The sequence below is a fragment of the Salminus brasiliensis genome, chromosome 6, assembly GCF_030463535.1.
Source record: "Salminus brasiliensis chromosome 6, fSalBra1.hap2, whole genome shotgun sequence".
NCBI classification, from domain to species: Eukaryota; Metazoa; Chordata; class Actinopteri; order Characiformes; family Bryconidae; genus Salminus; species Salminus brasiliensis.
This window is the reverse complement of record NC_132883.1, coordinates 38,682,193-38,708,321: the sequence shown is the minus strand read 5'-3', so window position 1 is coordinate 38,708,321 and position 26,129 is coordinate 38,682,193. Positions and strand designations below refer to the sequence as shown.

Here is a 26,129-nt window from a genome sequence, read left to right as displayed (position 1 = left end):
CGGTGCACTCATTTTATGTGTAAACACTTTATGTATTTACAAGCCCTCTGGAATGAAATAATGAGGTACTGCACCCTAAATTAACCTATTTATTTAAAGAAAAGGATGAAATCATCTTCATACGGGTGACTCTTGTTAGGATTTGTTAAAACTGGGCAAAACACACTTTGTTTTGATTGTTTTATGTCAAATAAAAGCACAAACCTTTGTTCACAGCATCATTAATAGCAATACTGGTAGGCATGCAAAATCTTGCAATCTTCATTTGTACATCTATTCACTTGGGTCCACTCTAATTCACACCTGGCCAATTTGCAGTGTTGTTAATCTTCTGGTGAATGTAATCTACCTTTAGGTACTGCACTCATTAGCCAGCACCTGCTTGTTCTCCATCTCTAGGCCCATTGGGTCCTGTAACCCAGGAATATGAGCATTATCTAAAGGAACATTAAAGAAGAGCTCATCGTCAAAGCAGGACTCATCAGTGGGGGAGGCGAGATATGGTAGTTTGAGCACCAGTCCTGTCAGCATACCTCCCACTGCAGCCATAGCAATGGCGCTTCCTAGCGCAGCCAGTTGATACAAGGCCTGTTCCTGTGCAGTGCGGCCCAGGCCTGCCTCCAATCCTGGGATCAGTTTCTGCAGTTCCGCCAACCGAGGATCTCCCGCCTGGGGTGCGCGATAAGAAAAAGTCTGGTAGAGGCTGGGGCCATATGTGTCCTCGCTGGCCAGCAGGATGGCACAAATGCCAGCTATAGTCGCGATTAGCCCCGTTAATCCATGGAGGTTGTGGATGCCACACTGGTCCTGCACACGTAACCTTTGTGCAAGGAAAGGGCTCAGGTATTTATAGCCCAGCATGCAAGCAGTGCAGCCCAGCATCCCTAACACATAAGCAGCAGCGGGTGAGATCATCATGTCCACCGAGGCACCAACAGTCACCCCACCAGCCAAGGTGACGTTCTGTACATCAGCCATGCTGAGCTTGCCATTCTTGCTGAGCATGGCAGAGAGGGCGAAAGCAGTTAGTGTGGAGGCACTCAGTCCGATGAACGTGTGGAGGATGGCTCTGTGCTGGTCGTCCCCCCTTAGGGTCAGTGCACAATTGAAGGAGGGCCAGAATACCCAGAGGAACAAGGTACCCAGCACAGACAGCATGTCGGACTGATAACTGGTGCATTCTTTAGAATGACCCTTATTCAGACTTGGTCTATACAGGATGAAGGTGACACCCAGACCAAAGTAGCAAGCAAACAGGTGAATGAGGATGGAGCCACCAGCATCATTGATCTTCAGGTACTTGACAACAACCCATTCTGCAACGCCAAACATGGGAACCTCCAACAAGGCCATGACCTGTAGAAGATCACATTTTCACAGTTACTCACTACTTCTCGACTGGCTAAAATCACATGAGAACCTTAAAGAGAACCTCATGAGGAAACCATATGCAGACTTACTAACAACTGTACAGGACTGGTCTTCCCCAGCACTGCTCCAAATGAGATCAGCACCACGGCACAAGCAAACTCTGCGTTGATCAGGTTTATCACTCCCAGATGAATCTTCCCATCGTAGTAGAAATGGAAGAAGCCCTGAATCAAAATGGCCCACTGAATGGTAAACGTCGCCATCAGGAAATTAAAGGCCATTCCACCAAAACCATAATGCCGAAAGAAAGCCAGAAGGCAGCCAAATCCAATGAAGATCATCACCTGGATATGAGCAAAAAATGGGTAGTCTTTATACACAGCGTTCTCCATAGGCTTTGTCTCGTTGCTCTGCAGCAGTGCATTGGTTTGGTCATCGTAGGTCACAAAGACAATATACAGCACCACGATCATGACCTCCAGGGCAAACACCAGTGCAGGAAGCCGCACTCTCAAATTTGTAGAATTTTTCTTCATTTTGTCTGTTTCAGTGGTGAGGGTCACTATACTCCTTCTTCCTGTCCTGGTCTTCTTGTAATAGTCAGTCTTTGCATCTATTAATGTTGGTGCTTATATCTTCGTTCATCTGATTAGAGAAGCAGAGACTATTGGTCAGGAAGCTGGGGTATTGTGCCTCTGATTTCTCAAGTCAGGGATAGGCGGCTGCACTTTGGCCCTCGGTACAACTTCTCTCAAAATACATGAACACTCAGCAGATTTTGGACAGTAAATAATGTCTCTGAGAGCATTCTGATTGGTAGCACACCATGAAGGCTTGGCATGTTGATGACCACGTGTATGCAGTTCTTGTGGATAGATTGCAAGATTCAGTCTGACTGTTAGCAAAAGTAGGTTTGTTCAGAATGGACAATTCATACAATTTAGTCAGTATTCATGCCAATATACAATAGCCCTATACATATTGATGTACTGTGTTTTCATATTATTATTAATAATAATCTGTTTATCTTTGGGAAAATATGAATACACAGATGATAGTCATCTAAGCTCAGCGAACAGCACCAACATACTCCATTTTAGCATTATATAAAGTCTGTCTTAAAGGTACACTTGTCATGTCTTCTGAGGAATTTTATTTAATTCTAAATGAATTTATCAGTAGGTTGACCCATCATGATTTGTCAAATCAGATTAAATAAATTCTTTTGTAATGGTTGTTCCAAACACCATAAAACTGCTGATGGAATGGAAAAGGGAGATGTTTAAAGGTACGAACATTTACCCTCAACACTGTATTATTATTAACCATAGCAAGGGACATTACAACATCTTGAGAAACTCTTAATTACTGCACCTTTCAGCTGTGATCCACTCTCAGTCACACCTGGTTTATTTGCAATGTTGCTAATCTTTTGCTGAAGGTAATGTAACTTCATATACTGCACACCAGCACCTACTTGTCCTGTGTCTCTGTGCACCCTACATCCTGTAACCTGTGTACCTGATTATAATCTAGAGGAACATTGAAAAAGAGCTCATCGTCAAAGCAGGACTCATCAGTGGGGGAGGCGAGATATGGTAGTTTGAGCACCAGTCCTGTCAGCATACCTCCCACTGCAGCCATAGCAATGGCGCTTCCTAGCGCAGCCAGTTGATACAAGGCCTGTTCCTGTGCAGTGCGGCCCAGGCCTGCCTCCAATCCTGGGATCAGTTTCTGCAGTTCCGCCAACCGAGGATCTCCCGCCTGGGGTGCGCGATAAGAAAAAGTCTGGTAGAGGCTGGGGCCATATGTGTCCTCGCTGGCCAGCAGGATGGCACAAATGCCAGCTATAGTCGAGATTAGCCCTGTTAATCCATGGAGGTTGTGGATGCCGCACTGGTCCTGCACACGCAACCTTTGTGCAAGGAAAGGGCTCAGGTATTTATAGCCCAGCATGCAAGCAGTGCAACCCAGCATCCCTAACACATAAGCAGCAGCGGGTGAGATCATCATGTCCACCGAGGCGCCAACAGTCACCCCACCAGCCAAGGTGACGTTCTGTACATCAGCCATGCTGAGCTTGCCATTCTTGCTGAGCATGGCAGAGAGGGCGAAAGCAGTTAGTGTGGAGGCACTCAGTCCGATGAACGTGTGGAGGATGGCTCTGTGCTGGTCGTCCCCCCTTAGGGTCAGTGCACAATTGAAGGAGGGCCAGAATACCCAGAGGAGCAAGGTACCCAGCACAGACAGCATGTCGGACTGATAACTGGTGCATTCTTTAGAATGACCCTTATTCAGACTTGGTCTATACAGGATGAAGGTGACACCCAGACCAAAGTAGCAAGCAAACAGGTGAATGAGGATGGAGCCACCAGCATCATTGATCTTCAGGTACTTGACAACAACCCATTCTGCAACACCAAACATGGGAACCTCCAACAAGGCCATGACCTGTAGAAGATCACAGTTTCACAGTTACTCACTACTTCTCGACTGGCTAAAATCACATGAGAACCTTAAAGAGAACCTCATGAGGAAACCATATGCAGACTTACTAACAACTGTACAGGACTGGTCTTCCCCAGCACTGCTCCAAATGAGATCAGCACCACGGCACAAGCAAACTCTGCGTTGATCAGGTTTATCACTCCCAGATGAATCTTCCCATCGTAGTAGAAATGGAAGAAGCCCTGAATCAAAATGGCCCACTGAATGGTAAACGTCGCCATCAGGAAATTAAAGGCCATTCCACCAAAACCATAATGCCGAAAGAAAGCCAGAAGGCAGCCAAATCCAATGAAGATCATCACCTGGATATGAGCAAAAAATGGGTAGTCTTTATACACAGCGTTCTCCATAGGCTTTGTCTCGTTGCTCTGCAGCAGTGCATTGGTATGGTCATCGTAGGTCAAAAAGACAATATACAGCACCACGATCATGACCTCCAGGGCAAACACCAGTGCAGGAAGCCGCACTCTCAAATTTGTAGAATTTTTCTTCATTTTGCCTGTTTCAGAGGTAAACACCCCGTTCTCCTCCTCTCCTCCTCTCCTTGTGGCACTGTCTGTGTTTTCATGTCTTCCTCTTTGAGTTATATCTCTTTTGATAAGGACAGCAGAGGTTATTGGCTGAGAAGCTGATGTATTCTGGCTGCTGTTTGTCAAATGCAGTTGCCCTTTGGCCCTTAGAAGTAACTATTCTTGTGAACACTCAGCAGATTTTGGACTCCACCAAAGGGTGTGGTACTAGAGAAGGAAAGAGGATTCAGAACAGTGAAGGTACCAGGAAAGGATCATTGGCAATCAAGGCCTCATTGTAAAGGCAAAAAGACAGTCAGCATTTCTATTAATGAGTCAGTAAAAGATTGCAGTAGTCTCCCATACTGAGTGGTAGCACGGTATATGAGGTTGGCATGGCAACGATCAAGTCAGGTGTATAGAGTTCTTGTGGAGAGATAGCAAGAATCTCTAAACCCTGGTCCTAAAAGCAAGCATTGCAGCCCAGAGTACTGATATTAATGTATGATGTCTTGATGTATCAGAAGCTTATTGTAACAACTGTAATAGTTTTCCCTAATTAAAATATCTCTTGACTGTTAAGCTCAATTATGGTGTTAAACAGTTCTTATGGAACCACATTTTATGTAGGATAATTTGTGGTAAACTCAGAAATCTATGGGTTTACAAATGCATAACCATCTGGACACCATAAGTCTAAGGCAGCAGCAGCAGGAAAATACCAGCGATTTCTGATGTCATGGGAGGGTCTGGATCAGGTCCAATTCCAATTTTGGACAAATGAAAACGATTTTGGACCAATGCAAATGGTAAAAAGTAGGATTTCGACTCACTATGCTTTTGTTCTGCAGTCAGGGGTACTTGGCAGAATGCTGCAAGCAGCGTGTTGCGGTTAGCATGTTTGCTTCTCAGAACTGGTGTTCTGAGTTTCAGCAAGTTATGGTTTGCAGGAGGGAAAGATTGGCTAGCCAATCACATTGCAGGAGGGGCAGTTCAACTAGCCAAGGCAGACAAAAAAAGGTACAATTGTGCTGCGGTGTTGCAGAAGGGAAGATTCAACCAGAAAATCAAAAAGCAGGGGCCTATGAGTGGTCCAGCAGACTAAGCCGCTGCCACTGTTATTTTAATCCTGGGTCATGCCAGCCATCAGAGTCCACCAGAGCACTATTGGTTTTGCTGTGAGTTGATGGCACTTCCTCCCCACGTCACTTCTACTGTGATCTTGTCAGCATAGACATCTGTTAGCTGTTGTATCGGAATTGGGGATCCAATTCTGCTTCTAAGAGTGTTGGCAGTCTAGCACTTCGAAAAGACGTAGTGGCTGGCTCTACGTGCATTTGAGGATACATGCTAGTCTTCACTATCCTGGTGTTGGAGGCATTGCTTGTGGGAGCATTGCTACCCAATTCCCTGTTCACACAATCCTCTGTTTACATGGGGGCATTGCTTGTGGGTGCACTGCAACAAGTTTTAGCCTGTGTATTAAATATGCTATGAAACTGTGTGGCTCTGCAGTCATATATTATTGATGTTATTAATTCTCAGTAGATCACGAAACATGCATTTAGCAAGTTAGGCCTTTTGAAATCTCTTTTAGTTAACCCCTAAAACCATAGGCTTATATCTAAAATCTAGCTTTATTCAGACCTTTTATTCATGAACTAATAAATATACAGTAACTGTTATGACATTAAAATGCAATTTAGGTAATTTAAGAGCAAGAAATTGAAATATGGCCCCACACACTGGCCTTTAGGGTTTAGAGGGTTGTAGAAACCAGTTCTCAACAAAGACCATTACAACAATGTGTGTAATAAAATGACAATTTATTGCATTAGTGCAGACAACTCTATAAAATGGTCCAGAGAAACCATTAGCCATGTAATGTAGAAGCATTTGACAAGGTAAAACAATAATCTCAGATCTTTTCTTTTAAATATGTTTTGTAGAACACAATAGAGAATACACATTTCTATCTCTTTAAAATATTAGACTTGCATGGACACAGAAATGAAACAGCTACACTAAGATATAACTCTATCATAGTTCTGATATTTACAAAATTAACCACCAAGGCCTAGCCTGTCTTAACTCCTACAGCAGTACAACTCAAACACACAGCCACACATACACACACTCATATACTCTCTCTATATCTCTCTCTCTCTTTCATTCTCACCTTTTGTTAGAACTTCTCTCTCTCACACACACATGCACACGCACATACACAAATAAATATGAATCCTTGCTAAAAGGAGAGTGTTAACAGAGAACATAAAACATCTATGTCACTACCCAAGATCAGCGTCTCTGGATCCACGTTACACTACCATACAAAATGTATCACTACTCTTTTTTTTTTCTAAGGACAGAATACAAATGCCATCGGTGTAGAAACGCTAATTCTCTGGCTCTAGTTTTTTGCTGGGTGCTCACATTGTGGGGATTTCGGAATTCGGAGCTTTCCGAGGGTGCACGTGTGCCTTTACAAAACGTTGCAAAGCTGTGGTTGTACTAAGTTTTGGTAAACTCCATTAAAAACACGAATCTACAGCTACATGCAGACATGAGGAGGAGATTTAAAGGAAAAGGCTCAATGACGCACTATGGATCTCATCCATCCTCTACAAAACATTAAATTACCAAGTATTCCATAATCTGCCATTCCACACAGATATCTGCAAGAACACAAACAACTACCCTGTGAAGCTGCAATCAACTCTTTCCTTAAATTCTTTTCCTAAAGAGATGTAATACAAAGAGATTGTAGGTCAGTGTCCAGGTGCTAGTTCTTGAAAGACCTGCAGAGGACCATCAAATTTGACAAATTTAGGCTAACGTAACTAAGTGTCTAAATATACGTCTCCACTATGGAGGGTATGCACTGACATCATAACCGCTGGAACACAACCCTTTAGTTGGACTGAGTAGCAAAACTTTCTGCAATGCGGCTGCGATTATTAGGGAAAACATTTAAACCCAGAATGAATTAAGCCATTATCTGCTCAAGTTAAAGACAATTGGACTCAACAGCAATCCAGCCAAATTACCAAAGAACCAATAGTCCATGGACATTGATATGTAGCCTGGAACTTCCATCTAATTGAGGCTCAAATCACAGAATCAAAGACTGGTTCATCCTGGTTTGCTTGCCCTGCTAATCAAACTTAGTATGTTGCTGAACTCGCAACTATGGTGGTCTAGGTTTTTTCCCCACCTGTTTTGAGATTGTGACCTTGCCAATCAGTGAGCTCCCACACATTTCCTTGCCTGATTTCCAGTTATTTTTGTACTGTCCACCACACAACAGCTCTTTCCCATTCTTTCCCATTTTTGACGTCATTGAAACTGCTAACACTGCCACTCAGTCAGCCTTATGACCACTCTAGGCCTGGCTGCAATGACTTCCACCAACTATGATATCATGTGCATACCCTTTATATAATATTAGGTAAAATTTGACTGACAGACAGCGTTCCTAAGACTACACAACACCTACATAAGCCCTTCAGGACAGCTGACATGACAGCTAAGTAATCACTAGCTGACATGACAGGTCATCAAAATTGACAAAAGCAGCCTTTATGATGAATTAAGCCTTTATAAGGTGTCATGAAAGGCTTATGTACTGTAAGTGTCACATAGCCTTACGAATGCTATCCTTCAGTAAAGTGCGACCCAATACTCAAACCCAAAGGAATGAACCCATAGTAATTCCAAATGTAATTCCTGATGAGTTTTTACTTGTTTGTACTCTATGAAGTCTGACTGAATAGCCCTTCCTGTATGAGGAACCCACAGGTCTGCTAATTATTGCATCGGTACGTCTTTCTGATCCACACATCATGGACGAATCAGATCCCGGGACTGACACAACTGTCTGCAAATCAGTGCCTCTAGTAGACGGTCTAGAAAGACGCTCTCTGACCTACTTGTACAAAACATGTCATTGTTAAATCACACTCTCACGTGTATTTCCGCAGCTAAATTCGCTTATTCATGCATAAGTTAGCATTAGCACCTTCTGAAAGACCTGCAATGAATTAAAATACAAATCTAATTAACCGGTCGCTTGAGTGACCTTGCTGGACTACCAGTAGAAAACACTTCATTGCAGGAAGTCTGAGAGTCAACATTGCATAATAAGCATGAGTTGTGATTCGAGCGGCGAGATTCGATAGTCTTTAAAAAGCAATGTTCCTCAGTTCAAAACAAGTGAGGGAAAATGAGCGAGCGAAGAAAAATACTATTTCTACACCAATAAAGGACCTGGAACACAGTAACTGTCTGTAACGTGCACAATACATGTTCATACATCTGGAATTATTTTTGACTGCCACCTCACAGTGCTAGCTTCTGGTCTACACTGTCCAGACCTAAACTTTAAAACTCTTGCTAAATGCGCTAGGGGTGAGCCACTTCTTTGATGGACACAGATTAAGCCTAGCCTTGAACAAGGAAGTGCACGTTCCTTGGGAATTTTCAATATTTTTTCTTAGATCTAGAAATGTCTTGATCTCTGTACAGCCCTGATTAGAGCATATGCAGTCTAACCCAGTGAAATGATATTGGAGAGCCCTTAGCATCACCGTGAGTAGGATTCACTTCAGTCGTTGCCAAAAAAAACCTCAGGTTTGGTAAAGCCCTTTTCAGACTGGATTAGTTTATCAGGGGGAAGCCTGTAATGAAAATCCTACATGTCTCCTCCATGATAAAACTCTCACTTCTGAAAAACGATAAAATCACCACAGGACGAGGGAGTTTAGAACCCGATTGATTGCTTTTACTTCAGCTCGGAGTGAAGAAAAGTTTTCGCTTTGGGATTTGGAAAGCGTTTGATATCTACTGGAGGATATTGGATATGTAGCAGATATTAGCATTGAAAGAGGTGCCAGAAAAACGCGGAGAAGTGAATTCGGACTTCAGTGAAAAAGAGTAGGCAATTCGGCCTGGAATTTTCTCAGAGACAGAAATAAAATGAAAGAAAGAATTACCCCAGGACCCAATATATATTTGAATCCCATCCAAATAGGGCTCTTCTTTTAGAGAATACTTTTAGATCCATAATAAAGTGCGTATACTTCCATTATATATGCAATACTGGCAGTCATCAAACAGTACGGCATGATATTCTCACATGTGGCATTTCGTGTACCACATAAATTCAAGACATATAGCGGTAAAGCCCCTCATTAAATAACAGATACAACATATGGTAGGCAGCTATGCAACTAGTCAACAACCCTCAAGTTAGCTCTGGAAAATAGGTAGTAACTATTTGAGAAATTTGATCATGTGAATAACAACTAAAGGAAAGCTACTTTTGAACAAATTGAACAAATAAGAAAAAAAGGTAAAGTAACAGATCTCTAAATGTACCAAAACATATTTGACTCTTAACAATTCACTAAATAATAAATACGCAAATAAATAAGCAAAACAAATGAAACTGAAAACAAATAATGAATACAAACAAACAAAATAATGAGCAGAATGTATATGGTTCACTAGCATTTTCCATGTTCTTCCTATCACTGTAACTTCAACTACTATAATAAAAGGTAGTATATTTTCTATATGCACTGATTAAAAAAACAAAAGCTAAACGTCCATTCACGAACAAACTGGCTGGTAGTTAATGTGATCAGCAAAACAGTAAGAAACAGTGGTGGGATGATTTCCTCACAAATCTCGTAGCCTGAGGTCAGTTTTATCACCTTATCAACTGCCTCTCAGCCAGGCCTTCTCTCAGATGATCAGAGGATTCGATTAGAAGTGGTGTGCTCTAACAGTGTGGTGGGGTCTCTAACTAAGTATCTAGAGAATGCTCTGCACAAGTGAATCAGTCCTTCCCTTCGACACAGAGTGCCTAAAACTGTGTATAATATGCGACTGAGTGATTTCCAACACAAGTTAAGCTTAGCCGTGCACTACCGGACACTGTTAGTCAGTGGAGGCTTAGCCAGTACAGGTGCCTGAAAAAACAAAAACCCTATGGGGACAAGCAACATCCAGCGTAGTGCACGTCATGTCCACCAGCGGCCTGCTCAAAGCGTTTATTTTACTGTGATATATTTACACATTAATGACAGTAGCAGCATCCTCAATGCAATTGGATTTCAGTCGAAAACGTAGCGCTAGTTTGTCCTTCACCCTCACTCACAATTATGCACAAGACAACAAATATATTTATATTGATTTTTTTGTCACTAGTCTATTCAGTATACATTTTTCTTTGTTGTAATCATACAAAAAATAAGATTATATTTTGGATAAATGTATATCTATGTTTTAATCTACTTCTACGATAAGTAAACATATAGCAATGTTCTTCAGTATTTAAGCAGTTTGTGTTTCTCTTACAGGTGATGCTTGCTTTACACAAAATGAATGATGCTACAAAGGGTTCTTAGAGTGATGCCATGGAAAAGCTATTTTTGGCTTCATGAAGAACCATTTTTGTGAGAGAGATGTGAGTGTGAAGAACCTTTGAACTGGTAAAGAACCTTTACACCCACTTCTTTGAACCATCAAAAGGTTCTTCACACATATATCTCTCCTACAAAAATGGAAGGAATTGGTTCTTTATGCATATAAAAATTGCTTCTTCTGTGGCTCGGCTTAAAGAACCCTTTGCAGCACCTTTATTTTTAAAAGCATACATGTGGGATCTCTCCGTAACGCAAGTTAATCCTTATAAGAATAGAGAAAAGTGTGACAACTTGCTGTACACCTTTAAGCGTTAATATGTTCAGTGGATGTACGTGTGGTGCATCATAATAACAATGAAAAGTGAACGAAGGTGGTCCTCTTAGAACTTCACAGCATTGGTGGAGTTATGAAATGAGAAGGAACATGCCTGAAGTCCCTGCTCCCTAATCCAACATCCTGTAAATTCCATCGCTATGCTGTTTACAGTCTTTCATAACCCTCCACCACCCCGTCACCTTCCTTTTCAACCCGTCATCTATGATTCCTAGCTCCACTTATCAGTCGGTTGGCGCTGGCCTCCTACCCCAAAGCAGAAGCCACCCAAACTCCAGCCCAAAACTCCCACCCATCTCTTACAGTCTCCTCCCAAATCACCGTAAGCTGAAGGCATGGTCCGAAGTAGTAAATCACTTCTCAAATCAAACATAACTTCATTTCTGTGCGCTGTCCCACACAGTCCCACACAGTTCCGTACTAGCTAAGCAAAGACCCTGTCTCCCTGTCTCCGTCTCCTGTTTGCATGGAAATAGAGAAAGTATAGATTTAAGGTCCTTTCATATATATATATATATATATATATATTTATATATTTTTTGTGGCACAAATCACATTTCAGTATTTGGCAAGAGGTGCTGATTGATATCATGTTAGTCATTCAAAAATGCTGATGATTAAATTAGTGGTTCTGTAGATAAACATTTGAAATATAAATATCTTATTAATAGTCATCTTCTTCGGATATATATATATAGATATGTCGCTTTATGTCAGATTTTATGCTGTATATAATTTTTATTTATACAATGGTCTTTTCCAATGCACTTTTCTCAGTAATAACATGTATCACAGTTATTTTACAGTATGTACATGTCTCAGTGTGCTGATGTGTATAATTTACTATTATATATTTAATATCTGTGAAATTATAACGTCTTGACAGGAACCAGACTTGTTTAGTATCAAAACCAAAAAAAGGGCTGCCATTGTGTGTATCTGTGTGTGTGTGTGTGTGTGTGTGTTTGTTTTATATATATATAAAGCTTGCAAAACTGGTTCCCAAGAAGCTTTGACCTTGGAACTTCAGAATACAGTCACAACAACAGCCACTCTGTACCACCAGCAACACACAAACACATACATGCGATCACACACACACACACACACACACACACACACACCGCCGGCATTCGTTTATCTCTTTAGACTCATCACATATGGTTCCTTGCTGCTTGACACGTAGACAGATAGCATGCAAAATGGTCATGGGGAGAATATGGACTTACAGTACAGCCACAGGGTTTTGTTCTAGAAGCTTCTCTGAGTAGTTATGTCTAGCGCACTCACACACACCCTGGGGATTTGTATTCAAAGTGCTTCTCAAACCATTAGACAAAACACTGGAAGACGTTTTTTTGTTTGTTTGTTTGTTTGTTTGTTTGTTTGTTTTCCTCACCTACCCCTTTACCACTCGACCTCTGATCTGATTGGCTGTCATTAAATCAACTCTGCACTCAGAATTGGATTACGATGTTCGCTCTAAACGAAGCTTTCCTCTCGGTACAGTATCAGATCGTGGTATTTGTTCGCCCCAAACTGAATTACAGGAGCAATCGGACTTGAGTTCGACTTTGGAGTACGATACAGTTCCTCAGAGAGTAGTAGCAAAGGTCTACCAAGTCAACCACCCGGCTGCGCACTCAAAACCCGGTCGACGCGGCTGAGAGCAAGCTGTTTGATAATCTAGATGAGGACAAACAAGTAAAGAAGAAGAAGAAGGAGCAGTGTCAGTTAGTTAGAACGACTACTAAGCTGGTGTAATAAGGAGGTCTTTGTTCATGTAGTGCAAAGTCATCTGATATGTGCTGGGGCTATATTGCTCATGGTGGAGTCATAGAGGGGACACGATGGGGGAGGGGGGTGTTCAGTCTACGCGGTACATGGGAAGATGGGAGATGAGAGTAAGATTCGGTGGCTGCTGAGCTTGGCCCTTCAAGAGTAGATGGTGATGACCTCCCGTCCTCCGCCACGCACGAGGAGGACCCGATTGAGGCCCTCAGTCAGCACCTCCAGGAACTCCATGTCTGTAAGAAAAGATCAAGTCAAGGAGCAGAGCTGGACACCAAAACGGATTCGCATGCACATCAATCACCTCCTCCTGATGCCCCTTCATGAAATCTAGAAAGAGCTAAAGGGCTAGCTGTAGCCTGTGCCGTAGAGCGAGAGCCAGCAATGGATGCTGTGAGTGAGTTTTGTAAAACAAAACCTGGTATGCATCCAGCAATTTCCGGGAGAGATGTGGTTCAAGAAAATCTGCTTTGGATCCAGCGACTGTGTGTTTTGAAACAGATTTGAATAAATCAAACACAGGCAGAGGCGAAGGTACACCGAGAAAGGAAAGGGGCTCTTAAAAACAAGCAGGAGCAAGAGAAAGGATACAGTTCTCTTCCCCTGTGCGGTTTTTGGGAGGTCCGGGCATGTTCAGCAGGACCAGCTTTGCTTCTTGTGACTTTTTCACAATGACTTCATTCAGCTTCTGCGCGTGGTGCATGCGCCTCACATTTGACTGGTTCCTGTAGGAGAAAAGAGTGGAGAACGCTTATAGGCCAGGCAGGGCTTTTCATGCCATTTATATTTCTATTCAAAGTTCTGCCCTAGAATCAGTGAGGTCTAAACTGAAGCAGGATCTGCAGAAACCAGCTCCAGCCTTCAATATGTATCCATCAATCCAAACCAGCTTCTATCCAAAGATGGTTTGTCACTGGCAATAATTCTTGATTGCTGATTTTGCATAGAAGTGGAGAGTGTGCCTCCATAACAGTGTAAAAAAGAGCCATCAGTGCGTTCTGGCTCAGTCTCTCCAATAAATCCAATAATTCCTTTTTTTCATTACTACAGATGTTTGTGCCAGTGCATTCTATTGGTTCTTTAAAAAGGCATGATCTTATTTGAGGACTGGATTGGATACACAGCTGAAATAATGCAGTTCCTTTAATGTGTACAGGACATAAAGCTCACAGTGCATCTTTCATATATTATTTATTATAAAAAGGATGAAAATTATATTTTGACAATGGCAGAAATGGGGGGTGGGTGTAATTTTGTAACATGGCAGGGTAATCCAAAGGAACAGGGGATGTTTTTGGGACGTGATATTAACATGAAAGGGTACTCACAGGTTTTCCCATTCCCTGAGGCATGGCCAGGAGAGAACAAGAATGAACTCAGGGTTTGTTACACAACAACAAAATACACATACAGCCCACATGACCACATAAGGAGTTGTTATAGGTGTGCACAGACTACAGCATGCAGCACTACAGCCACACATTTTCCGTGACCTTGAAAAGTGCGTTTTGACCTTGTCTATGCAAACGGATTGGGAATGGGGTTTGGGATTTTTTTTGAAGTTATAAGTAATAAGATCCCACAGGATGTTGAGTAAACCCAACACAGTCTTTTGGTGATTCCTCCAGCAGCCTCAAACAAAATGCATATTCTGGAAAAGGGAGTTTGTAATATAATACATTGCAGCTTGAATCAGTTGGATTGCTATGTCTCTGCATATTTAAAGTTGCCTGTATGATTATATATGTATGTCCTCCTGTAGCCCAGCTTTTGCTTTCTTAAAAAAAAACAAGAGAGAGAGAGAGAGAGAAGGGGGGTGTTTTGCTCTCTTTCGCCTTTTTTCTTGGTAACACAAACCTTGTTGGCAGGCCATGATTAAGACCACCAGGGCCCCTGGGGCCAGTGCGCCCGTCTCCCTACCCCCTAAATTCAACCAGGATATTCACCCTCATGGTAAATGCTTAAGTAGAAACAGAAGCTTAGCCGATGTAATGCGCATTACTAAACAATTAGTCAGTTTACTTTAAATATCTTTTTAAACATCTTCAGCATTGCTTTAGAAGCCACATCATGCAAAAAAAAACCTCGCTTCTTTGAAATAGAGAAGTTTGAAGCAATATGTAAACACTGTTAAAGTTAGTCCTGCCCATTCATATTGCAGGCACAAAGCACATTTATCTTACATCTAGGGCTGAGCGAAATGGTAAAAATACTATATCATGATATTTAAATATCACGTAAAAGGTAAAGGTGCACGTATTTGTCACTGTACAGTGTACACTGTACAGCGAAATGTGTCCTCCGCATTTAACCCATCTGGTAGTGAAAACACACTCACACACACACATGTGTTAGGGGCAGTGAGTACACACACACACAGCGGTGGGCAGTCAACTTCAGCGCCCGGGGAGCAGAGAGGGTAAAGGGCCTTGCTCAAGGGCCCAACAGTGGCAGCTTGCCGAGCCAGGGAATCGAACCCTGTTATAGATATCCCGACGCTCTAACCGCTGAGCCACCACTGCACTGCCCTGTCCTGCCACGTAATCACAGACTTAATACTGCTTTTTTAGATCCTCTCCCGTACTGAATACTGTGATTTTATTTAACATCTGCTGCACTTCATCTAATTACACCAGTCTAATTACACTGTTAGTAATGAAACCTGCAGTTGATCAGTGTTTATTAACCACTAATAACATCATCGATATGCTTTCCCTGGATATTGTGTATCACGATAACAACATTTGTCATGATACGTTTAAATATCGTTATATTACCCGGCCCTACTTACATCCATCTTAAAGATGCAGTAACAAAAACAGCCTGCCTAAATTTAAGGCTGTGTTTATACTTGTAGTTCAGTTCCCTTGATGGGGACCAAGCAAGAAAATTATACAGTTACATTTTAGTCCTGGTTTGCTTTGCTTTGCGATCATACTGACATATTTGCAATTGAACGGAAAAGGACAAAAGTGACATGTGGCACACTTATTACAGAAGGCTGCAAGTCGAGGTCTGCATTATCCTGGTGTGTCCTCGAGTCCTGTGTGATCCATGCAATAACTAGTGGGAAAAAGACTCAAAAAATGACTAAAAACAGTTGGATCCTTAAACCTGGCTTATTAAATCAAGTCATCTTGATCTCAGTATTAAACCACGAGCCAGTTTTAAAACACTATGTAGTAGTGTGGTAGTGTGGGGTTTAGGACATACCCCCACTAAACTAAAGCATCAGCCACAATAAGTTAAAGCACAGAAACGTGTGCAGGTCTGCACCGGGCAGCATGGCGTTGGTGAGCGGGGGCTAATACCAGACCACAGTCCCTTTAGAAATTTGTTTAGTGTGCATTAGAGTTCAAAAGACAGTGTTCACACTTACTCTGACAAACTGCACAGAGCCATCACACCAGGGTTCGCTTTAAATGAACCAAAGCTGACTAGTATAAACACAACGATCATGTTAAAGTGAATTGTGACTGGTTTTGGAACATAAAGTCATACTAACGTTGTAAGTGGACCTCATAAAAGTCTAAAATAATAAAGAATAATGTAGGATAGATACTTTAAAGCATAAAGGCCTATTTCTCTTAAGGCTATTACACACCGAATGTGACGCAAATGAGCAAAAACAAAAACGTGAAATATTCAGAGACTATTTTTTTTATTGGGCTTATACTATTCACTCCAGATGCAACATGGAGAATGTTGCAGAATGTGTTTTTGAGACCTGTAAAATGAGCTCTTTAATCTCTAAAACCAGCTACGAGCCGTGTGCAGAAACATCCCTAGAGTTGAATCTAACCTGCACGGTTTACTCTTTCTGAGAAGAGACTATTGGCACTGTCTCACATCAGCTCATACTGCCTACATAGTGCAATACAACACACAAATCGTTAAACAGTGACAGCGTGTTAAATGGAGTTGTCTAACCGATTGCTGAATTTAATGGACTTTAGATCAGACAGATGGGTTACACTGTTTGGGTGGAGGTGCTGCTGTTTGACAACCTATGAAGTGCACCACACATGGGAGAGGGAGTGATATAAGAGAGGGCTTCGTAGAGTAAACACTGCATGCTGCTTTTTGAAAGAGTAAAGAAAAAGGAGTTCTTTCACAGATTAGACTTCAGGGGAGCTTCCACACACAGCTCGGATGAGTTTGAACAGATCTTGGAGACGCAGCTCCACAAGTGAGGAGGATACATAATGAGTTTAATTGAAAGTTCTAAGGTAAGGGTGCACATATTTGTCACTGTACAGTGTGCATTGTACCGCATTTACCCCATCTGTGGTAGTGAACACACACTCACACACACACTAGTGAGCTAGGGGCAGTGAGTACACACACACACACTCCCAGAGCAGTGGGCAGCCAACTCCAGTGCCCGGGGAGCAGAGAGGGTAAAGGGCCTTGCTCAAGAGCCCAACAGTGGCAGCTTGCCAAGCCCGGGAATCGAACCCACAACCCTGTTATCGATAACCCGGCGCTGAGCCACCACTGCCCCAGATCCTAGTAGTCATGGCTGGCTGTTACCATACCAATGATTGATGCAAAATTATCAGAGAGGGTGAAGAAAGTTCCAGCACATTTTTGCCTTCTGACAAATGACGTTTGGTGTGAAAGGCCTCATAAGTACACAGTTCTAGGTTTTTATATTTAGTTAATCTCTTGTTGTCCTACTGATTCCTGTAAAGCTGCTTTGTGATAACGCTAGCGCTATACAAAAAATGTGATTTCATTTGATTATACTTCTTTATTAGCATATGTTCTATAGGGGGACCCAGAGGTAGTCAGGAACTGTGGAAACTGCCAGAGATTACAGACGTCATGTTAGACTGATGATATTATGTGCTGATCTGTACTACTTGTTTCAGCATGTTGTTTGATTTAACTGTTTGGCCTTCAGGCTTGGCTAGTGAAGCAGTTCAAAAAGCGCTGGCTGAGAAAATGAATCACCTATTAATCAAACTCTACACTTTAAGTTGCTGCAGCTGCCTGATGAACACAGGGCCAATGAACCGCACAATGATATCATCACAGAGACTGTATAATCTGTATCAATAAAAATTTGCAAATATAACTATGCCCGATGGGCGTGGTGGTCTTGAAATGAGGGGTGTTCAGGTAAATTTCTGCCGTATTGCTGTCTTGGCAATGGAAAACACAGGTGCACCACTGACTGAAAACAACTAAGGCAGACGTCAACAGTCAGACGTTCGTTGCTATCTTGGCAGTGAATTGTCAACACAGGCGCGTGCAGCCCAACGCGTGTACACCCCTGCTGGAAATTGCAGATTGGTTTATCGCACGTTACGCCCAAAACACACCCATGATTAATTAAGAGACTTCTCGTCAAAAGATCGCTTAAATAGGGCCTTTAATGTTGTTTCTTTCTATTTGAGAATAATACTGCTACATTGGTAAAGTTCAAAGCTTTAAAGACCCACTGAGGTTTCTGATTTAATCAGTTCATATTTTAGCTGCTCTTCATCTTTGTGCTTTCTGACCACACACTATAATCTGCATCATGGGATTATATGATAGATGCTACCATTAGGGTTCTGTGATTGTAGCTGGGTTTATATTAATAAAAAGTCATTTGACTCATCAGGTGTATCTATTTTATGTCTGATCACAGGTACAAAACATGACATGGCAGGCAGAAAGCTTCTACCAGTGGACTGGTGAAAAATTAAGGAACCACAAGAAGCTGCCTGTCATGCCTGCCCCTGTTGTCATGTCTGCCTTTGTTTGTGTTCCTCTATTTGTGTCTTGTCTGCCCTAGCCATGCCTGTCTATTAGTGCTTCCACCTGTGTCTCCTCTTTAGCCACGCCCCTTGTTAGTCCCAGGTGTTCCTCGTGGTTCCCTTGTTAGCGTCTGTATAAGTACCTCTTTGTTTCAGTCGTCCCTTGTCTGGTCTTGTATGTGGCTGTGCATGTATGTGTGCAAAGTTTCCTGTTCTTGTGTTTGAGTTCATGCCAGTTCACTGTTTATGGGATTTTGGTGTTTATTTGGTAAGGTTTGCTTGCTTGGTTTCTGTTTTCTTGTCTAGCATTAAAATATTATCCTGTAAGTACGTCCGCCTCTGTCTCGTGCCAAACTGTGACACTGCCCACCAATAAAGATGTGTCTGTAATATTGTGATTTGGTATATTGGTACTAAAAGATATAGGGATAAAATGACACCAAAGTAACTGACAGTCCCATCTACTTTAAGCTGCATGTTTATAATTTTTGCTTTCGTGCCCTTCAACAAGCCCCCATGACTTTATCTAAGTCTTGAGGCCTCCTTGCTTGCCTTGGACTGGGAGCGTAATGCCTCAGTAAGCCTGTGTATTTATCTGGGAAGGCAGAGTAGTGATTATTCTTGCAGCCACTGCTATCTGTCTAATGACTATGTTAATGTTTACATGCACTATAACTATCTGCCACTGTCATTATTATTACCATAATTAACCATCATTACTTTACTTTTACTATTCTTACCATCTATACTAGGACTATATTAGCTATATTATACTTATATTGACTTTTAGCAATCATTTATAAACAGTTTGGACCAGAGGAGGATGGGTATCCCTTGTGAGTCTTGGTTTCTCCCAAGGTTTCTTCCTTCAGCTATGAGGGAGTTTTCCCGTCACTATCACCGTTGGCTTTTAGTTCTTTATATTTAGTTAATCTCTTGTTGTCCTACTGATTCCTGTAAAGCTGCTTTGTGACAACGCTAGCGCTATACAAAAAATGTGATTTAATTTGATTATACTTCTATAATAGCATAAGTTCTATAGGGGGACCCAGAGGTAGTCAGGAACTGTGGAAACTGCCAGAGATTACAGACGTCATGTTAGACTGATGATATTATGTGCTGATCTGTACTACTTGTTTCAGCATGTTGTTTGATTTAACTGTTTGGCCTTCAGGCTTGGCTAGTGAAGCAGTTCAAAAGGTGCTGGCTGAGAAAATGAATCAGATATTAATCAAACTCTACACTTTAAGTTGCTGCAGCTGCCTGATGAACACAGAGCCACAGAACCCCACAATGAAATCATGTAGAGCCTGTATAATACCATATGCATCAATAAATAAGACTACATTAATCTTGTGGCTGCAAAAAATCTTATTATCTCTGTTGCTTGATTTTGTGATTGACAGCTTGTGTAACTAGAGGCCATCTACTTTCATATTTACTCATTTATCTCCTGGTGGGCCCTGGTGGTCTTAATCATGGCCTGCTAACAAGATTTGTGTTATCAAGAAAAAAAGCACATCCACAAGAAAACACCTTCAATTAAGAAGTGCATTTTTTGGAGGCAGTGATCTTGGGGGTAGTGACTCCAGAGCTCCAGAAACTCACGGTTTCATGTTGAACATGTCTCTGATGGTCTCCGGGTTAGCTGCCGACGGATTATTTCCCTTGTCCATCTCGTCACTCCAGGTCATCTGCATCTCCTCTCCAGGGGTCATGGCCCCCGCGCTTAGTGAGGCTGGAGAAGTGGGGCTTGTTGGAGTGGGTGTGGCATTCTTTCCCTGGATGAGCTGCACCTGTCGAGGACGGGAGAGACGGAAAGACTGAGAGAGGAGAAAGTGGAGTAAAGAAAGGGTGTAGAGAGGGAACACATTTGAGAGGGAAAAAAAAGAAGTTAAATATAATGGAACTGAAAATGCTGAAAAACACAACAGTGTTGTGCGGCGAGCCAAAGAAAAGGTTTACAAGGGAACATCTTAAAAGAAAGAGAGAAGGACAGAATGAGAGGGACGGAGGGACAGAATGACTTAGAGCTGTTTTCCACTGCAGACAGAATTCCACACTGTCACCTACAGAGCCAGGAAATGGCATGGAGAGAAAAACAGCACGATTAGCTCAAATGGCAAACAGGTGTAGGAGTGGATGAGTAGATGGATAACAGCGGCAGAAGAAGAAAGAGACTGATGAAGAAATAAGACACTGAAGCCAGAGCTACCTCTTCCTCTGGTTTCTCCTCCACACTGCCCCCTGCTGGCTCCTCGGTGATGCTTTTCTGGGGGTGCAGGTTAGAGGGGTTCTTTCGGCGGATGGAGCCACGAGACACGTCTGTAATGCTTTGAATCTGGGGTGGGGGAGAGGGTGTAAATATCAGCAATTTAATCATTTCCTTGGGTATCTAGTATTGATCATCAAGTTTGTTATATATAATTGTTAAACTGGCACAACAGCAACTGAGAGAAAGAATGATTACGGTGCTTCACTTTGCCAAGAGAACAAATGTTTACTGTCCCTAATAAAACAATAATACACTACTATACTAGTTTTTTTAATGAACCTGTTGAACACTAGGCCTATTTTTAAGCTTTAATCGTAAGACTTATTATTCAGTATACATTATGGATTTTGCAGTGTTTACTATGAATTATTCAGGATCTTGTATTAATTATTCAGTAATTACTATGCATTATCCAGTGTACACTATTAATTATTCAGTATTCATTACGAATTATTCAGTGTACACTATTAATTATTCAGTATTCACTATGAATTATTCAGTGTACACTATTAATTATTCAGTATTCACTATGAATTATTCAGGCTCTTGTATTGATTATTCAGTATTTACTATGAATGATTCAGGATCTTGTATTGATTATTCAGTATTCACTATGGATTATTCAGTATCTTGTATTAATTATTCCGTAATCACTATAAATTATTCAGGATCTTGTATTGATTATTCAGTATTCACTATGACTTATTCCGTATCTTGTATTAATTATTCAGTATCCACTATGAACTAATCAGTATCCACTTTGAATTATTCAGTATGAATTGTTCAGTATTCGCTATGAATTATTTAGCATTCACCATAATTTAATCTACTATGAATTTAGTATCCACTGTGAATTTCTCAGTGTCTACCATTATTTAGTACCCACTACGAATTATTTAGTATTCACTATGATTTATTCAGTATCCACTATGACTTTAGTATTTACTATGAATTACTCAGTATCTACCATAAATGACTTAGTATCTAGTACTAGTATCTAATTATTCAGTATTAAATAGGAATAACATAGCAGTCATTTATTACTTATGTATCACTCATATTATTAATTTATTACCTTACAAAATGGTCACACCTACATCTAAAAACACCTAAGAGGGCTACCATATTTTAGAAAAACATTGATGATTTAAATAATAATAAAAAAAAAAAAACATACCAAACCATATTGGTCACAGTAAAAGGTGCAGATTACCTGTGATGTTAAGAAACTGTAACACATTTCTCATTCATAAACAAGGATTACTGGAGTATTTACCATTTGCATAAAATTTGAAGCTTTTCCTGCTTTGCTGCACAGTAGAATAGTGCACCATCATGTCAGAGCCTGAATGTCTTTTGATGACAAGCAGGGGTTTTGATTTGCCATTCAAGCCATTCTACAGCATTACAACTGTTATTTTTAAAGGTTCCTCTGTCTTCCAGAACTCAACCCGGCCCCCTCCATTCTGTTTCTTATTGCGTTGTGAAACGATGAAATGAAAACCTGAAAATGCTTTGCTATCTTCTTATAGCCTTCACCTGCTTTGTGAAAGTATCAATATCAGTCAGGTGTATCCATACTTATGACTGGTACTGTACTGGTAATGTCACACAATAAGACTATAAAAACAAAGCAAAGGAAAAACAGATCCTAGATCAGGCTATGCACGCTGTAAAACTGCAGTCATCCCATACCTCTCTCTCCCGCTCGTTTTTGGTCAGGTGCATCTCCTTGAGGATCTGAGAGCGCTGTTCCATCACCAGAGTTTTCTCATAGGTGTAGGCTGAGATGTCGCTGTCGTGCTTTGGGTAGACATTAAAATAGAATGCAGATTAGCTTAGATAAGATCTTTCTGGGAGTGTATTTGCGTATTTGCATGTGCGTGTGCCAGCGAAGGCGTATGTGCATCTCACCATTTCCACCACCTCAACCTCAGCATCGAGGCGCAGGTGGTAGAGGAAGGTCATCACGTCCTTCTTCATTTGAATGCTGTTGTCATCCATCTGAGCCACAGTGAAGATGCGCATCTTACACTTCCTCCACACCTACAAACACCAACACATACACATATGCCTCATTACCCTTCATGCCTTAGAAGCTTAAAAGATCCAAAACCGGACTATGCTCAGTGTAGCTCATCTTACCGTAGATAGTTAGAAATGTATTTACAAAAGTTTAGAGTATATAGATCTCCTCTATATCTCAGGAATGATTCAGCAGATTAGCAGTTAGTGCAGAAAGCATGGATGTCCCAATCTCTATGTGCTCTGCATTAGGGCCAATCCAGGCATATTTCAATGAATTGAGCATTGGCTATTTTAATTCCGATCCACTTAGGATCCTTTGTTTTTTTCTATCAGAGCGCCCTCTAGCATCCTCTAGGTGGTATTAACGGACATTATTCATGGCCTGCAGCAGTGAGGGGCGTTCTCAAAACAGTTTAGAGCCAGTTTTAAGCTGGCTTAAAGCACAAGAGAAGAGCATCTGCTAATAGCATTAAATGTAAATGTGAGTGTACAAGGCAAGAAAAGGTCAGTTTTAATGTCTCCTAAGATAAAGAGAAGAGTCTGTGTGTGTGTTTGTGTGTGTGTGTGTGTGTGTGTGTGTGTGTGTGTAAACCTTGTGCTGGCGCAGGAGGAAAGGCAGGAGCATGAGCATGCCTCCATCATGGACGATCCACCAGACATCGATGTGGCCCTCAGTGAAGCGCTCACCATTTGAGGGATATGCAGAGATGTTCTTGGGTACCAGCAGTGCCAAGTGAGCTGTCGTAGTCTCCCTGACAACCTCTAAAGGCGAGAAAAAGCAAATGCACACAAACACACATATTTGTAACTGCAACACCTTGAGGTTCTGAATCAGAACTCAGTGCTAATGCAAACTCCAGCGCCCTACCGATGAAGTTCCTCAGACGCTGGTTGTCCTCAGCCTGTTTCCAGTTTTTGGGGAAGCTGACCACCACAGTGTTGTGACGCAAGCCTCCGAGCCCCCCGGCCTGGATTAGGTGTGACGTGGCGTCCCGCAGATTAGAGGAGATCACCACCTGACTGAAGCCCTTCACCCTCTCGGTTTCCATCAGCTTCCTCAGGGACTGAGACAGACAGACAGAGAGAGAGATTTTACTTGCATCGTACATATCAGTGTTATATTAGTCATTAAATAATTCATAATCATGATTAGTCATGATTCACTGAGTTCACGATTCATGAGTTCAGCTTCAGCCTACGTTTAATCCACTTCTGTTATGGGTGTTTTATTGTGTGTGTGTGTGTGTGTGTGTGTGTGTGTGTGTGTGCTGACCTGTTCTCCTTTTTGTGCCTGTGCGTAGTTGTTGAGATAGGTGCCCTCCACACATGCACCCACAATGGTTAAGCCTTTGCCTGCCTTCAGCTGATTGGTCAGTGATAGCAAACGTGGCTGCTCCACGTTCTGCTCTCCATCCAAACCTACCAGCACCAGAATCTGAGGCCTGAGGGGGAGGAAGAAACACAAAGAGATGTATCAGAATTGTGTGTAATACTCAACACATTCACATTTCTTTTCAAATACTGGTTCCTTGGCCATAACACATGATAACACTGAAAACGGAAGGCAGCTGCCTCAATGCCTTGCTGCCCATTCAGCTTGGTTATGAACGAAGGAAGGTCTATATTGTTGCTCCGGCTGGACAGTGAGGAAATAAGAGTCAGTAATCCAAACAAAGCAGTAACACAAAATACTTTCAAACTCTCTAGAGAGGCCATCCAGGTGCTTGTTCAGTCTCTCGTCACTTCAAGACTTGACTACTGCAGCTCTCTTCTGGCTGATCTCCCTCTGCGCACCATCAGGCCCCTGCAACTTATCTAGAATGCAGCAACACAGGTTGTCTTCAATGTTCCTAAATTCAGCCATGTCACTCCACTGCTGCGTTCTCTTCACTGGCTTCCTGTATCTGCTGCCTGCATCAGATTCAAAACCCTGTTGCTGGCCTACAAAGCCAAGACTGGACCAGCCCCTTCGTACTTGATGGCAGTGGTCAAAAGCTGAGCTGCACTAAGAGTCCTTCAAGTAAGGCTCGGACTGATCTGTCATGCCTTAAGATCCACGGAAAACAAGCATCCTTCCTCTGGGTGTCTGTCTTCAAACGCCTCTTTCAAGGGTACTGTTGAGTATTGTCGTCTTCATACTGACTTTTGTGTTTAGTAGTATCTAAGGATAGAGGTGTTTTTGGAATCTAGTCGATGCAAACTAGCTAAGGGTATTTTCTGAGTAAAGCACTTTTGTAAGTCGCCTTGGAGAAGAACTGACTCAACAACTGACAGATTATTCAACTATCAAAATAACTATTAAAAAATAACATAAATATACCACAATATAGTATTATTATTAATATGGTCATATTATGTTTATATTTACATCTACTCTACATACATGGTCATCATGTTGATATGTAAAATGATCCCAATTGTTTAAGCTGCAGTCTAGCATGTAGGTGTGCTACTGACCTCCAGTTCTTTGTGTGTGGGGGCCCTTCTTCCAGCCTCATCAAAGCATAACGAGCAGCGCTGAGAGAAATCCCACGTATCCCATCACCCCACTCTTTCTCCGCCCTGGAAGAGAAGAGAACATCACGCACTGTGTACTCAGGAGTCATCTGGACTTCATTATTTGCACTTAAAGTGATTACAGTAATCATTTCTCTTCTATATCACATATCTGAGTGATATCTCACACTGAGCAACAGAACAGTAAACTGCATCAAATGACAGAGCACAGCACCATCGATCCAATCCAACCCAGCAGCCCTTTAAACAGAGCAGACAACAAAACTGCCAACCCAGGCCAGCAAAACAAGAGTCTGCGCGGCTAATAATAGCACTCTGCCAAGTAAGAGAGTGATCTTGCTTGTGTGGAAGGAGGCCTCAGGTTTCGCTTTCGCTTCATGTCTGTTTGCTGTCCAGTGCTTTCTCAGGATAGCTGCCTGCGAGTGCTTACCCACAGAACTCGATGTATTTGTAGATGCAGCCAGCGATGCCCATGGCCACGATGGCGTAATACCAGGAGCAGATGAACATCAGGGAAAGACACAAGCTCATGCCCAGGAAGGACAGAGCCCTGGATAGAAGAGAATAAAGGAATCTATAGTAAAACGTATAGCATTTCACTGCTGTTTTAGGATAGAT

At 41.9% G+C, this 26,129-nt stretch overlaps 2 protein-coding genes across 4 annotated transcripts in view; both read right to left on the bottom strand.

Annotated features, from left to right (window-relative positions):
• Positions 1–2,472, bottom strand: rh50 (Rh50-like protein). Its single transcript, XM_072681062.1, has 2 exons — positions 1,461–2,472; positions 1–1,356 (listed from the first exon to the last, which is right to left on the bottom strand). Exons 1-2 carry the CDS (start codon positions 1,905–1,907, stop codon positions 352–354), a joined length of 1,452 nt encoding a protein of 483 aa, XP_072537163.1. The 5' UTR covers positions 1,908–2,472; the 3' UTR covers positions 1–351.
• A 343-nt stretch (positions 2,473–2,815) lies between these two features.
• slc12a5b (solute carrier family 12 member 5b) overlaps positions 2,816–26,129 on the bottom strand; it is an 84,152-nt gene continuing 60,838 nt past the window's right edge. The window contains exons 15-27 of one of the 3 annotated variants that reach the window (XM_072682322.1): positions 25,942–26,061; positions 25,452–25,556; positions 24,268–24,436; positions 23,863–24,058; positions 23,587–23,756; positions 22,881–23,012; positions 22,662–22,769; positions 20,907–21,032; positions 20,300–20,487; positions 14,273–14,287; positions 13,550–13,669; positions 3,927–4,245; positions 2,816–3,822 (exon numbers count right to left, since the gene is read on the bottom strand). In XM_072682322.1, the coding sequence (XP_072538423.1) occupies positions 2,845–3,822; positions 3,927–4,245; positions 13,550–13,669; positions 14,273–14,287; positions 20,300–20,487; positions 20,907–21,032; positions 22,662–22,769; positions 22,881–23,012; positions 23,587–23,756; positions 23,863–24,058; positions 24,268–24,436; positions 25,452–25,556; positions 25,942–26,061 (2,746 nt within the window). In that variant the 3' untranslated portion in view covers positions 2,816–2,844. Of the gene's footprint in view, positions 3,823–3,926; positions 4,246–6,195; positions 13,181–13,535; positions 13,670–14,272; positions 14,288–20,299; positions 20,515–20,906; positions 21,033–22,661; positions 22,770–22,880; positions 23,013–23,586; positions 23,757–23,862; positions 24,059–24,267; positions 24,437–25,451; positions 25,557–25,941; positions 26,062–26,129 lie in introns of those variants that run through there. The other 2 variants (XM_072682323.1, XM_072682324.1) reach the window with 2 other exon arrangements.

Excerpts from the sequence above, each read along its gene's own strand:
- rh50 (XM_072681062.1), bottom strand. The coding sequence starts at position 1,907 with ATGAAGAAAAATTCTACAAATTTGAGAGTGCGGCTTCCTGCACTGGTG. Across the intron at positions 1,357-1,460 it reads CCAGTCCTGTACAGTTGTTA|GTCATGGCCTTGTTGGAGGT; the intron begins GTAAGTCTGCAT and ends GATCTTCTACAG.